The following is a 14403-nucleotide window of genomic DNA, read 5'->3' as shown; positions in this document are numbered from 1 at the left end:
GGCTTTGCTGTGTGTTCAACCAACTAATAGCAAAGTAAAGAAGAAGATCATAGCAATGGGTATGAAAAGTCCTTGTGCTGCCTCGGTATGGTCTGCAGAATGCTGCACTTCCATGGGCTGACTTTGGAGCTCAGTCACTGTCTTTGTTAGATCCTTGTAAGAAGAGGGAAGAAAACAGCACGTATGTTCAGTTTTGCATTTTGGAATTTCTGCAACTTACATTAAAAGAGAAGTACTCACCACCTGTTTTATTTGGCAAGAAATTGCTATGTAAAAGGGACAATATAGAGAACTGTCAATGTCTGAATTACAGCAAGAGGATTCTTCCAGAAAATGATTGCAATCCCCTATTAATGATAAGAAGTCTTAACTCCTTTCCAGCAGGGACAGAGGGCTGTCCCACCCTCAGGACTGCAAAATTATTTGTAGACAGTGGACACTTGGAACCCAAAGTAGAGAAAAACATTGGGAAGACATACATTCCTATCACCGCAGCCAAGAAGCAGACTGCTCCTTCAGCTCCTGTATATAGAAATGTTACTTGGCCATCACACTGGCAGCAGGGAGATACAAGTAGTCCAGAGATCACTTGTATGCTTCAGCAGCTAAGCCAAATATTTCCTGATTCTTGAAGGTAAGAAGTGCAGCTTGCTATTTGCCTCACCCAGTTTGTTGGAGAAAGGGTTTGCCTTTCTCAGGCCAGGCCTAAGAAGCAGCCAATCTGCAGGCCACAGCTCTCAGCACCCCCATGTCACGCAGTGCACAGAGAGGGGACAAACTGCAGCACCGGAGAGTGGGATTTGAGAGCTTCACCAAGAGCTTGTAGCAAAGCAGTGACTTACTGATGAAAAATGCAGGATTAATGTCATACTTACAGTAGCAAAGAACAGAATTCCAAACAGAGCATACAAAGCCTGGAACTTCTGTGAGGAAGAACAAAAAACTTGAGTCAGAATCACATAGAAATAATTTCATCATTGCATTTGCACCTCCAGCTGAATCCAAGAAAGGCCACACAATGAAAACAACATGATGGAGCAGTTAACCTGAAACAGGCACAATTCTACTTCTGTCACATGCCTACCTGTGCTTGTTATAGGATTGGGAAGAAGCAAAACTCATTAGTTTATTATATGGGATAATCTACAGCCCATGTCTACTCATCAGATGATTAAAGGTTAACCTTTCCTAAAAAGTGGCTGACATACCCCAGCCAGACCAAATGGCCTCAAATTGTGCCAGGGAATATTCAGGTTGGATGTTAAGAAGAATTACATTTCTGAAAGAGTGGTCAGGTGCTGGAATGGACTGCCCTGGGAAGAGGTGGTGGAGTCACCAACCCTGAAGGTGTTCAAGAAACATTCAGATGTTGTACTGAGGGATGTGGTTTAGTGGGGAAATACTGGCAATAGATGAACAGTTGGACTGGATAATCTTGGAGGTCTTTTCCAACCTTGGTGATTTCATGGTTCTATGAAGTGGTTACAGGTACTGCAGGACACAGACTGACTCATACCAGTGCATCCAACAAGCACACATCCAGTAAGGTACTTACGTATGAGTTTATAATGACACAGGCAATTGCCCCAGCAACCCACAGGATGCTCAAAGTGCTCGTTATGGTGAAGTTCATTGGAGGTTTCTGGGGACAAAAAGCACAGTGACGCTATTTGTGCTGCAATTAGCCAGCACATCTTTGAATCAAAACAATACACGATGTGCAGGGATGTTGATTAATGAACTAACATCAGTAACATGCATAAAGACAAACCCAGAGACTACTGCTGCTGACTTGACTTAAGCTTTTGCTCCTCTTACTCAGTTTATTAATAGACCAGTATTTCCATAAACCAGATTCTTGTCCTGCTTCTCCCTCCTCCCCCCCCCTACAGAATCGTAGGGGTTGGAAGGGACCTCCAGAGATCATCGAGTCCAACCCCCCTGCCAAAGCAGGCTCCCTACAGCAGGTCACACAGGTAGGCATCCAGGCAGGTCTTGAACATCTCCAGAGAAGGAGACTCCACAACCCCCCGGGGCAGCCTGTTCCAGTGTTCCGTCACCCTCACTGTAAAGAAGTTCTTGCACACATTCACGTGGAACTCCCTATGCTGCAGTTTCTGGCCATTTCCCCTTGTCCTGTCTCTACACATTGCTGAAAAGATTCTGGCCTCGCCACTCAGTCCCCCACACCTTAGATATTTATAGACCTGGATCAGGTCCCCTCTTGGTCTTCTTTTCTTAAAGTAAACAGACCCAGTTCACTCAGCCTTTCCTCATAGGAGAGATGCTCCAGGCCCTTCACCATCTTCGTGGCCCTCCGCTGGACTCTTTCCAAGAGATCCCTGTCTTTTTTGTACTGGGGAGCCCAGAACTGGACGCAGTACTGCAGATGAGGCCTTACCAGGGCAGAGTAGAGGGGGAGGATCACCTCCCTCGACCTGCTGGACACGCTCTTTTTAATGCACCCCAGGATGCCATTGGCCTTTTTGGCCACAAGGGCACACTGCTGGCTCATGGACAACCTGTTGTCCACCAGGACACCCAGGTCCCTCTCCGCACCCAGGTCCCTCTCCGCAGAGCTCCTCTCCAGCAGCTCATCCCCCAGCCTGTATTGGTGCATGCAATTATTCCTCCCCAGATGCAAGCCTCTACTCTTGCTTTTGTTAAACCTCATCTGGTTTCTAACTGCCCAGCTCTCCAGCCTGTCCAGGTCTTGCTGAATGGCAGCACAGCCTTCAGGCGTGTCAGCCAATCCTCCCAACTTCGTATCATCAGCAAACTTGCTGAGGGTGGCCACTATCCCCTCATCAAGGTCATTGATGAAGATGTTGAACAAGACTGGACCCAACACCGACCCCTGAGGAACAGGCCTCCAACCAGACTCTGCACCGCCAATGACGACCCTCTGCGCTCTGCCAGTCAGCCAGTTCTCAACACACCTCACTGTCCACTCATCTATCCCACACTTCCTCAGATTTGTTATAAGGATGTCATGGGAGGCTTTTTCATGTTTTGTTAATCCCTTAACCTAACTTTCAGCTCCTGCTGCCTTCCCATTGATACTCATCAGCATTTCTGATTTCATTTCCAAGAAACAGATAAGTGGTGATATAATCATGAGTAAAACCCCATAAATACAGCACGTTCTGTAGTATAAATTCTGAATTCTCTCACATTAAGTGTAGGGAACCTTTGGACAGAAGAGAAAAGCTGGGACAGAAAGAGGGAGATTGGTCCTATGAGTGTCACAGCCTCCAGCACAAACTGCTCAGTTCTGTTTCTTTCTACTTTGCTAGTTTTTGAGTGGCATACAAAGTCTGCAGAAATTGAGCAACTCTAAAAGTCAAAACAGATATAAAACTGTCATTAATATCACAACAACTTAGATTACTTGAAGTTACGATTACTTGAAGTTACCTAGAATGTTGTTAATACTTACATTTGTGTTCTGAGCAAATAAATATAGTAACAGGGTTGCAGCTGCAGTTATTCCTCCAGCTAACATCACTGTCTCTGACTCATAGGAGCTAGGACACAAGAGACAACCTGTTATCTCACACTGTGCTCAAGCAGAAGGTAAGGCAGTGAAAGAAAAATGGTTGAAGGACTTACGCTGAAATAATTCCAAGTATTGCACTTCCAGTTGCTGTCTACAAAGACAAAAAAAAAAAAAATTTAAAAAAAAAAAAAAAAAAAAATCACTCATCACAGAGAAAATAATCCTTTTGGCAATTGTTGGAAATCAGTGTTATCCAGAACATTTGCCTCACAGAATGGGAAAAAAAATTCCATGATGGATATAATGCAGGCAGATTGTTTTAGATGACATTTCTCGCTGAGGAGAATTTTAAATGTTGTATCAATTGATGATATGTGAAAGCACTTGAAGAGGAAGAATTGTGGAGTTCAGCAATAGGCTTACCCCTGTCAAGCTGTAAAAGGCATTCACGGAACCCATTTGGCTGGCTGCAGAGCTCAGGAGGATAAGAGCAATGCACATCCTAGTTACAGAGAAAAAAAAGCAAAGAAAACATTTTTAATGAGTGAGAGTTCCAATAAAGACAGCGCATAAGTGGTAACAGTTTTAATACTGAAAGCAAAGCGTTCAGATTCCCATGTGCTCATCCGTCCAAGAAATATTCAGTGATTTATTCCAAAGTATTTTTGTATTACTGAAATGGAGTCTCAATTACACAGGCTGTGCTGGTTGAAACAGAGCAGCATTACATACTTGCAAGTGAAGTAAATAAACTTTTTTTTCCCCCCTCAAATATTTGTCATATATTTGTGTGGATATCAGAAAAGATTTTTTATTTATTTATTCATTTTACCTCTAACTCACCTAAGTGAGCATCTCTGAACATCTGCAAACTTGTATCAGAAGGCTGCACCCAAGGGAGAACACAAAGGCCATGCTGTTCATCATGTAATTCATGCCTAGCAGCTTTTCAGTAAGCAGTATATCAGCATGCCCAGAGGCTTTACTTTCTGCTTTTTCTAGTTCCTTTCAGCCCCTGAGCATGGCGAGCAGAGATTGTTCATACAAATCATTTGAGATTTAGAATGGATACTGAGATATAGGCTGGATATAAGGAAAAGGTCCCTTACAGTAAGGGTGGTGAGGCACTGGCATAGGCTGCCCAAGAGGTGGTAGATGCCCCATCCCTGGAGGTCAGGGGGAGATCAGGATCTGAGCATTCTGATCAAGCTGTAGGTGTCCCTGTTTATCGAGGGGAATTGGATTAGATGATCTTAAAGGTCCCTTCCAATTCAAAAAGTCCTGAGATTCTATGACCACAGCATTTACCTGAACTTGAAGCCTGGTATGTCATTCTGGGTACTTACACAAAAGTGAGGGATATCCAGTAATAGTTCCCCAGCTGGAGCCGTAGCCTGGACCTGCAAAGACACAGCAAGAGTTAGAACATCCTATGAGACTGCAAAGCACTTTGCAGCCTATCCATGGGGTTGCTGAAGCCTCAGGGATAAGGTCATCCCAGCAGGTGGGCTTCCATTACATTTGGGCATACAGCAACTTCTCCTATTTTCCATTTTTAACCACTGAGCGTAATCTTGCAACAACTTGGACCTCTGGGTTTCCATCTTTTAGCTACAGAGTCACTCTAAACCCCAGAGCAGGCTCTGGAGAATGCAGGCTCTGATGAAGAGCTAGGGGATCATGGAATCATTTAAATGCATCAGGGCTGAGTTGTATTCACAGCTGTAGATAATCTCATTACCTGCAACTTCCCTCGTTAGCACCTAGGGAGTAGCACCCTCCAGACCCAGGCAGCCAATCAGCTTAACCACAGAGACGTTGCTGTGAGAGTGACTGAACAGAGCCTGAACTTACCAGCCCAGAAATCCCACTGCTATTGCGAGATAAGTGGCTGCCAGCCCATAGACCTTCTTGCTAAAATCTGGAGAGACCACATAGACAATGTTATTTCAATCATTTCACCAATGCAACAGAACTTGAGAGTAAAACTATGCTACCCCAAGAATATGTGGTGAAAGAGTGAAATGTTCCTGCTTCACTTGTTTGTCAAGAATTTCCCCTGGGAAGCCATCAAAAGTCCAGTGGGAGCTGTGGGAGGCCAAGGGGCATGGCCAGTGGTGGGTGTTTCACTCCATGGCTACAGCTGCAGGGTGCACTGCCACTTCCTATTTCTTTAGCAGGGCTGATGGTTAACCAACAGCTCTGTAACAGCCTTATAGGCCTCTTGTTTACTTTCACTGTATACCCAGTGCTAACTGGTCACTCAAAAATGGGCTGCTTCTATGCTGCATCTGCATTCCCCTGCACAGCCTGGACACAGCCTGGGTGCAGACATCAGCCCAGCAGCGCAGGGATCCACTGCTCACCATGCTTTGAGGTAATGCAGACTTTAGTCTCCATCTTTACTGGGTATGTTCTATATGGAACAAAGATCACATTTATTGTGGTTGCTGATATTGTAAATGTAATGATTAACAAAGGGCCTTACTGGCCCTACAGTAGTGAGAACAAAAATCTGTATAAACATGATTTATACAGACGGAATCGGTACATGTCTTAGCTCCCCATACGCATCTCCACAGAATTATGGAAGTAACTCAGACCAGTAACAACAGAACATTGTATTCTGTGATTCTCTCACTCTTACCCATGCAGTTCCACTTACCATCAGGGGGAAGACCCAAATCCTTCGGTTCCCTTTGGTCCCTTGGAGCTGGAGGCTGTGACCGTGGCCTGCCTTCTGGAGGCTCCCCAAGGTTTGTGCTATGGGATTCTGGGCAGTCTCTGCTTCCTGCTTCTACCCTGTGCTCTTTCATTAGGGTTACAGCTATGCTGAGGTTCTTTGGTGATGTTTGTTTGCAAACATCAGTGTCTTCACTCACAATAACAACTTCTTCTTTGGTAACAACAGCTCCATGGGGCTCATACTTCCTGATGAACTCCTGAAGCACTTGGATGTCTGTTTAATGAAAAGCAAATATAATTGGAACCAAGCTGCGGACAAAGAGGTGGCTTTCATCTGAAATCTAAAAAAATCACACGGTCCTGGGCACCAGCTCTCTATCGACTCAGAACAGTAAACCCAAGCATCCGTTTCTTTCCATAGGAAAAAAAGGGTTGCTTCAAGAGCTTCTGAAGCTTTTTTGAGGGAGAAGACAGAGGCCGTATTGCACTCAGGATTTCTTTGGGGACAAAGCTGTGTCAGAGGTTCCAGCTGCCTCCCTGCACCACGTGTGTTCATGGTCCTTGTGCCCATCTCTTTACTGAAGAGCATCACTCCATCCTGTTCAGTATCACTGATTGATTTCTTAACACAAATCATTCAGCTGACACTAATAGAAATAATTTTCCATGCAAGTAATATCCGACACAGTCAACAATCCCTTTCTTTCTGATAAATGTCCCACTCTGATAAACTCATGCCGCAAGGCAGTCTGTGGCAATGATTCTGAAATATATAAGCAGAATTTGGGAACCTCTTCTTCCCAAGCCTAGATTTCAGCAGGCCACTATGAAGGAGCGTAAAGATACCTTGTCCTGCTGGTCAGCAATGCATTCCTTGAGAACACTTCTCTCTCACATTACGATGCATACAGCATTTTCCAATTACCTCTCCTTATAGCGTCAGAACACGGTAGAGTAAAAATGTTGCTTTGGTGGCATGCACAAGGACTTCTTAGTGCATCCTGATGACGTAGGTAGAATGTCAGGAGGTCTTCATTCCTTCGTTTGTGGGTGATTTGTTCTGTCCTGTTGCATCTCTTTGACTCAAACCTTTCATTCCCACTGGCCATTGTTGGTGCTGGGTTCTTCTCTCCTGCAATTTCCCACCTTCCAAAACAATGAGTGACTATTAGCTGCAAAAGGAGAACCAACTGTAGACAGCATGGTGAATGACCAAGGGAAAGCTTTCACCACTTCCCAAAGACACGTCCTCTACCGGTGAGATCTGGATGATCTCTGTGCACCTGTCAGTGCAGCACTGGGTCTATCAGCTGGCTGCAAAGTCTGACTGTGCACAGTATTCCCGGCACTGCCCTTTAAAAATTAAATGCACATTCAGTAGAAGATCAGCAGAGGTGGTAAACTAGAAAAACTCACCTGTGTTGATCTCTTGCTTATAACCAAGGAAGGGGCGGTAGTACGGGCTGTGCAGCAAGCATTGGGTGTTGGCCAGACAGAGCCTGTCCTTCCCTATAAGAAACCAACCACAGGCTGTGGAGGAAATGGTAGTAGATCCTGGAAACAGAGTTGGCCAAAACAAAACCAAAAGCAACTGCTTTGTGCCTACCTGTGAAGTCTGCATATCTCAGCTGTGACTTGAACACTCCCTTGCTGAGATAAGCAGAGGTGGCATGTTGAAAACGTATCCATATAAGGCTACAGCTTGTGACGAGTTCTGTGGGATAAATATGGGAATGTGTATTGCAAAGTCCTTCCTCTGTAGGCTCTTGTCAGGCTCAGCCTACGCATAATGCCCCACGGCTCACCTTGAGCAAGCAGAGACTTTGAGAAGAGGATCTGCACATTAATTTTGGTTTTTGGTGGCTAACAATATCTGCCAGTTCAAGTGCTGGTTTTGAACTCTTCGCAAAACTTTGATGTAGAAACAATGAAGGGCTGAGCTTGGAAGAAACCTCTGGAGGTCACCTGCTCCAAGCCCACTGCTGAGGAGATCTGCTGGCTTGCTGTAACCCTCCTCCTTTCTGAGCAGGTCCTACCTTGAGAGCCCTCTGTGCTATGTGCTCTCTTTCTCTAATGTCTCTCTCTTTCTAATCTCTATTCCCTCTTTTGCCAGCACTCAGAAGCATCGTTTTAGATCAACACAAGAACAGCACTGTGTTATAGCTTGACTCTTCAGAGCTGCCCACCTCCAACAACGGCCAAAAGCCAGAACATGCAGGAGAAGGGTATTAAGAACTGTGCAGTCACTGTAAGACTTTCTGAAACACCCAAGCAGTCCAAAGGTGAGTGTTGAGGATTCCTCACCATTGAACTGACTTTTCCAGTTCTACTGCATCTTTTTAATGTAAGCAGTCATTCAACAGAACACACATGGCGACACCACAGATGTCTATGACAGAATAATTTGTCAAGCTTTCCCTTGTTATCCTCTACCAATTTCCAGCATTTAGATTTTGTACAGCAGAAAGCTGGTGTTTTCATGGGCCTGGCTATCAAAGATGGGTTTTGATGTCTGATTAGCAATGATCACTAGGTGCAGAGCCTATCAAATTGCTTTTCTTATTCCTATCCATTTATTTATTCAATTACTGCATTTCAGTTGCAAAGTGCACTCAGCAAGTTTTGTGAAGGTCTTCAGTAGTATTTTATCACCAACCTTTGTTTTTGCAGGCCTGGAAAAGTTAATTGTTAGTTGTGGTTGTTGTTACTGTTTCACTCTCCAGTCCCTGTCACAATCATTTTCAAGTATATGAAACAGCGTGTGACCAGGGAGCAAGTCCTTGCAGGACCATCTACAGTCATTTAGAAATAGTCTTAACTCATTTGTTTTTCTTTCTCTGAAACACTTTCTCAGGTCAGCTCTTTCTCTTTTTGGCAGTGATGGCTGTTTGCACAAAACAGAACAACATGTGATAAGTCCCCCACAAAGACCTGTTCTGGCATAAATATCTCCTTAGGTTTACAAATGTTGGAACTCATTTGGCATCTCTGCTACAATAGCTTTATCACCTTTTACACGTAGTGTGCCTGTAAAGCTCCTGCAACAACTCTGTTCTGGCTCTTCTTGACTGTGAAGTTTCATAATTATCATGCAGCTTCCTCACTTGAACCTGAAGGCCACCATGATTTCCTTCAGAACACAGGTGGAGACCTCACATCTCTTCAGTGCTCACACTGCAGGCATTGAATGGCATGGAGAGGAACGGTTGATCATTGTGTTGCCATTCAGTGCAACATGAGTAGGCTGGAGAAACGAGCCAGCATGAATCTCATGAAGCTCAACCAAAGGAAATGCCAAGTCTTGCCTCTCGGGAGGCCCCCTACATCCTCTGTGCCTCACAAGCAGCAGGAAGCAGCAAGCTCAGGGATTCCTAAGCACATCACAATGCTTTGAGCTGACTGGCTCGTAGAACAGTTTGTGCAGAAAGCCCTTAACACCAGTAGTTCAGTATTTGGTACTTTTCCGCTTCAGCTGCTTAAGTGTTTTCATTACTCTACTGAGACTATCAGTATATAAAATCGGTCTTTATTTCCTTTTCCTGAGCAAATGTTTAATTTGAATTCAGGATTATTTTTCATATCATTGTTAACTGCAAAGACTGAAAAAATGCACACAAATTTATAACAACGTACAGTTCAAACTGTATGTCAGTGTTGCCTTACTCAAGAAATAAGGATATATTCCAACAGCAGGAAGCAAGGTGACAAACCCAAGTAACAGGCTTGAAATCTGCATTCAGCTTTGTAAGAAGGGTATCCTCATACATAAACGTTTAGCAGAAAGTTACTTAGGCCCATGGGGCTGAAAAACACTCCCTTAGAAGGTGACAGCTAAGAATACAGCCACGTGGCTGATAGGCTTAAGCCTGAAGAAAAAAATGAGTGCAATAGAAAACTAGTTACTGCATCACTGATCAAGTTTGCATCCACAAGTGTTTGTTTATGAATTTATTTTGGATATTTATGAGTTTATTTAAGAAATAAAGAAAAATTGCTGTCACAGTTAACCAAATTAAGCTTGGTTGACAGCAAGCTGAAAATGAGCCAGCAGTGTGCCCAGCAGCCAGAAGGGCCAACCATAGCCTGGGTGCTGCAGGCCCAGCACCGCCACTGGGTAAAGGGAGAGCTTGTGCTGCTCTGCTCTGAGCTGTGAGGCCTCTCCTTCAGCACTGGGCGCAGTTTGGGTGCCACAGCATAAGGAAACTGTTTAATAGTGTCCGAAGAAGGGGTACAAAGAGGCCTACAAGGAGTCCAGAAGGCAAGATGTATGAGGAGCAGCTGAGGTCCCTGTGTTTGCTCAGCCCGGAGCAGAGGAGCTGAGGGGTCCTCACAGCAGCTGCAGCTCCTCACAAGGAGTGGAGGGGCAGCGCTGAGCTCTGCTGTGTGACAGCAACAGGACCCAAGGGAACGGCATGGAGCTGCATCAGCTGGGGGTCAGGGAAAGGTCTGCACCAGAGGGTGGTGGGCATGGAATGGGCTGCACAGGGCTGCAGGCACAGCCCCAGGCTGCTGGAGCTCAAGGAGTGCTTGGACAGCACTCCCAGATACGTGATATGATTTTTGGGTGGTGCCATGTGGAGCCAGGAGTTGGATTTGATGACCCTTGTGGGTCCCTTCCAACTTGGGATGTTCTGTGATTCCATGAAAAAGGCATCTAAGGTGCTGCACAATTAGAAGTACACCCTGTAACTCATTTTCTGCAAAACTGGAAAATAAGAATGCTAAAGTCAATGTTCAGAAGTCAATTGATTTGCTCATCCAAGTAGAAGAGGGTATGAAACTCTGCGGGTTTTCCCAAAATGATCAGTAATGACTACAAAATATAACATGGGGAAAAAGAAACAACTTCAGTTTTAAAGATGAGATGTATTTTAAAATAAATACATAAATCCATGAAGTAAACAGAACATTTTATCCTTTTTTTTTTTTTTTTTTTAAAACTTCTCCTACGGGATATGCAGACGTGAGGATATATTGAAAATAACTGGTCCAAAGTGTTCCTTTAAAAAATTATAAATTATTAGTAACAGTTTCTTTAATGGAGATTGCAGGGGTAGGTCCTACATGAGTCCATATATATCCCTTCTCTGGTCTTGTAGGAACAGTAGGGAAGGGAGATGATCGAGATTTGAAATATTCTGAAGGTGCGTGACAAACAAATTCCAAATATTCCATTTTCCTTGGGAGATCTTCTTCTGGTCCTATTTAAAAAAAAAAATAATGTTTTTCAAATACAAATTTTAAAAGGCATAAAAGTGGAGAGTCCAAGACGATATAATACACAACAAGAGTCAACATCTGCCCCACCAAAAAAAATACCTTGCATAGTATTTGAGGCTAAAGCACCAGTGAAAAACCTCCTTATTTCTGTCGGGTTGATTTTTTTCTCCATTTGAAGAACATGTTCTTAACAGATCCTATTTGTGCCTGCTGTCAGAAGGATTTGCTCAATTTATTACTACTTCTTAATCAGCTGCAGAACACACTCTACGCCAGTGCTCTCAATGTACTTTATATATCCAAGATTAAAAGCAGCTAATTCTGGTCACTTCAGAAGAAACAGCTTGGACTGGCACATCTAGTTTATGTCATAATAACTTTAATTCTATCTGTGGAGTAGTAATTTGATCCTTAAAGTTGTAAGACTGTAATTGTGTGTGCCTGTGAGCACAAGAAATAAACAACCCCACTCACTGCAGCAGTGCTGCTCACATATATAAATTTTAAAAAGTATTCAAGTGAACTAAATGCTTACAGGATTAGGGTCTAAAATGTGGGAATCACATAAAAGACTACAACAAACCAAAGAAGTTTACTTAAAAGTTACAACTCTGCATTAGTTTGGGAACATGTAAGCAGTCATATGAAACGAAGGCTTAGAGATTACCTATGATATAGGATGCGGGGTCAAAGCAGTCTTTGGGGCTGGCTTGCGTAGGAATGAGCCATGTTAGCGCAGCACTCTTTTCACAGTATTGGTCCTGAATAAACCCACGGATCTGGGCATAGTATGTTTTGCCATCCTGCTCATCAACTACCGAAACAACATCTCCAATTTGGTAGTACACACCCTAGAAGGCACACAAATGAAAGTCAAATCAATCTGATCTCAAAAGCTTCACTCTGATTCATATGCTAAATATCATGACCTTACACTACCTCAAATTACCCCAATCTCAATACAGCCATAGCTTTCCCACATGCAATAAAGGGGTGGCATGAACCAGAGCACTGTCACACCTGAGCAGTCACCAGCACGACCTGTGTATAACCACCTAATGTCTGGAACTTTGAGTTCAGTCCCTGAACTGTTTTTGAGGCTCTACAGGTCAGCATCTCTGCCTGCCACATGCCACAGAAGCAGCCTAGCGTCACCCACCTTCACAGAACCAGCTCTCAGTTGCTCTGCATCCCCCCTTCCCACTACTGCTGCACCTCCCATCTGCACAGCAGTGATGGTTTTGTTCTGTCAGTAGATGAGTGATACCACCTTCCACAGAAAGTAATAGCAGCAATCACCTTGTACGTGCGGGGAAAGCAGCTTTCTGCACACAAAGTTCACCTATCAGTGTGCAAAACAGGCCCAAAACACAGAGTCACCTCCTGCTAAGGCCAGATGTTACGCAGTGCTCAGTCAGTGCATAACGCTGCACAGCAAGCGCGACATCACTTGGTGTCATAACAACATTCTGCAACACAGCACAGTGTCTGCACTATCAAGACTGGACTACTGTAAGGGGACCCAAGGGGATCAAGCAGTTCAGCTGCTGGCTCCAGACAGGGCCACCCAAATTTCAAACCCTATTTCAAGAGCACAGTCCAAACACTGCCTAAACTGGAGCGGCCAGTTGAACCTTTCTACCAGGGTGTGTGGGACCGCTCACACACAGCCCAGGTGGGAGCTGGGCCGGCTGCCATCTCTCTGATGAACACAACATGACAAGTGTGACTACATGGGCTCCTGTGGGACCTCAGCAGATGCAGCACTGTGAGGCAGAGCAGAACCCTGCACACTGCTGGGCAGGGAAGCACAGCTCTGTGAGCACCTCCTGCTGCCTCCCTGGTAACTTGTGAAACTGAAAGCACCAGGAAGGTCCTTTCGGTGGGCAGATCTGCACGGGCCATACCTTATAGAAGATCGACTCTGCGGTAATGATGGTGGATACGGATTCAGGGGCCTTGATGGGCTGGGGAAACAACACAGATGGAAGAGGAAGAGCATTAAAGCAGAGCAAGAGAACTGAAGGGTGGGTTTTCTCGCCCTTTTACGACGACGCCACACTGACGGAGAATCGCAGAGAATGTGGAAACACGGGAAACGAGCCGCAGACGTCCGTACTTTACAAACACACAGCGGGGCCGGGCCGCCAGCCTCGGGCAGCACCCCGCAGGGCCCGCCCGCCCCGCCCGAGCGGACAGCCCCGGCAGCGCCTTACGTTCTTCAGCTTGAAGATGTGCCTCCTGCCTTTGCCCTTCGTGGAAACCTTCTTCTCGGCGGCGGGCGCGGACTTGTACTTGGTGTTCCTCAGCCGCGCGGACCGCCGGTGGATCTCCTGCTTGCTCTGGGGGCAGAGGGAACGGAACGGGGCCGTAAATAAACACGGCGGGAACGCCGGGGAGCCGCCCCGCCCGCAGCCCGGCGCTCACCTGCTTCCCGCCGCCGCCGCCCCCGCCGCCACCGTTGCTGTGCTGCGCGGCGGCCGAGGTGGTGGCGAAGGCGGCGGGCCCCGGCGGGGCGGAGCGGGCCGTGCAGTTGTTGCACAGGATCTCGCCCTGCCCGCCCTTCTTCCACATGGAGGAGGACGTGCTGCGGCACACGCTGCACGTGGGCTTCAGCCCCAGCGGCATCCTGCGGCCGGCGGCGGGGCCCGCGGCCCCCGGCAGCGACACGGGGGAACGCGGCGCCACCGCCGGGCCCGCCTCGGTCCCGGCCCCTCCCCAGCGGCGGCGGATGTCGCTGCGTGGCGGCGCGGCGGGAGGAGCGCGGCCGGGCCCTGCCCTCTGCTGCGTGCGGGGCCGCCGCTCCGTACCGCCGCTGGGGGGCGGCGCGGCACGGCGGAGGACGGGAGGAAGGGCAGTGGGTTCTTAAGGGCGAGGGGAGATAGCCTGAAGTTGTGGCAGAGGTGGTTTAGGTTGGATATGAGGAAACCCTTCTTTACAGAAAGCATTGTTAGGTACTGGAATAGGCTCCCCAGGGAGGTGGTTGAGTCACCATCCCT

At 46.3% G+C, this 14403-nt stretch overlaps 2 protein-coding genes across 3 annotated transcripts; both read right to left on the bottom strand.

Moving 5' to 3' along the window:
* Nucleotides 1-10611, bottom strand: LOC125695843 (uncharacterized). The gene is made up of 11 exons (XM_048950833.1): nt 7791-10611; nt 7110-7714; nt 6165-6458; nt 5354-5420; nt 4846-4899; nt 3923-4001; nt 3613-3650; nt 3440-3527; nt 1556-1642; nt 876-923; nt 1-153 (listed from the first exon to the last, which is right to left on the bottom strand). The coding sequence occupies exons 2-11, from the start codon at nt 7291-7293 to the stop codon at nt 16-18; spliced, it is 1077 nt and encodes a 358-aa protein (XP_048806790.1). The 5' UTR covers nt 7294-7714; nt 7791-10611; the 3' UTR covers nt 1-15.
* Nucleotides 10612-10855: 244 nt separating this feature from the next.
* On the bottom strand, nt 10856-14117 carry GATAD1 (GATA zinc finger domain containing 1). 2 transcript variants are annotated; one of them, XM_048950834.1, is made up of 5 exons: nt 13832-14117; nt 13621-13746; nt 13312-13371; nt 12072-12255; nt 10856-11385 (listed from the first exon to the last, which is right to left on the bottom strand). In XM_048950834.1, the coding sequence occupies exons 1-5, from the start codon at nt 14030-14032 to the stop codon at nt 11195-11197; spliced, it is 762 nt and encodes a 253-aa protein (XP_048806791.1). In that variant the 5' UTR covers nt 14033-14117; the 3' UTR covers nt 10856-11194. The 2 variants fall into 2 exon arrangements, with proteins under 2 accessions (XP_048806791.1, XP_048806792.1); XM_048950835.1 differs by lacking the exon at nt 13312-13371.
* Nucleotides 14118-14403: the final 286 nt, after the last annotated feature.

Source organism: Lagopus muta, chromosome 7, assembly GCF_023343835.1.
Source record: "Lagopus muta isolate bLagMut1 chromosome 7, bLagMut1 primary, whole genome shotgun sequence".
Taxonomy (NCBI): Eukaryota; Metazoa; Chordata; class Aves; order Galliformes; family Phasianidae; genus Lagopus; species Lagopus muta.
Note: the sequence above shows the minus strand (reverse complement) of the source record. Positions and strands in the feature narration are given on the sequence as shown.

Bases quoted from the DNA above. Each gene is read 5' to 3' on its own strand.
- LOC125695843 (XM_048950833.1), bottom strand. From the start codon at position 7,293: ATGGCCAGTGGGAATGAAAGGTTTGAGTCAAAGAGATGCAACAGGACA. The intron at 6,459-7,109 runs GTAATTGGAAAA...TTCATTAAACAG, and splicing joins TTCTGACGCTATAAGGAGAG to ACATCCAAGTGCTTCAGGAG. The intron at 924-1,555 runs GTAAGTACCTTA...TCTTCCTCACAG, and splicing joins GTGTCATTATAAACTCATAC to AAGTTCCAGGCTTTGTATGC.
- GATAD1 (XM_048950834.1), bottom strand. From the start codon at position 14,032: ATGCCGCTGGGGCTGAAGCCCACGTGCAGCGTGTGCCGCAGCACGTCC. The intron at 13,747-13,831 runs GTGAGCGCCGGG...CTCTGCCCCCAG, and splicing joins GCGGCGGCGGCGGGAAGCAG to AGCAAGCAGGAGATCCACCG. The intron at 11,386-12,071 runs GTAATCTCTAAG...TTTTTTAAATAG, and splicing joins CCCCGCATCCTATATCATAG to GACCAGAAGAAGATCTCCCA.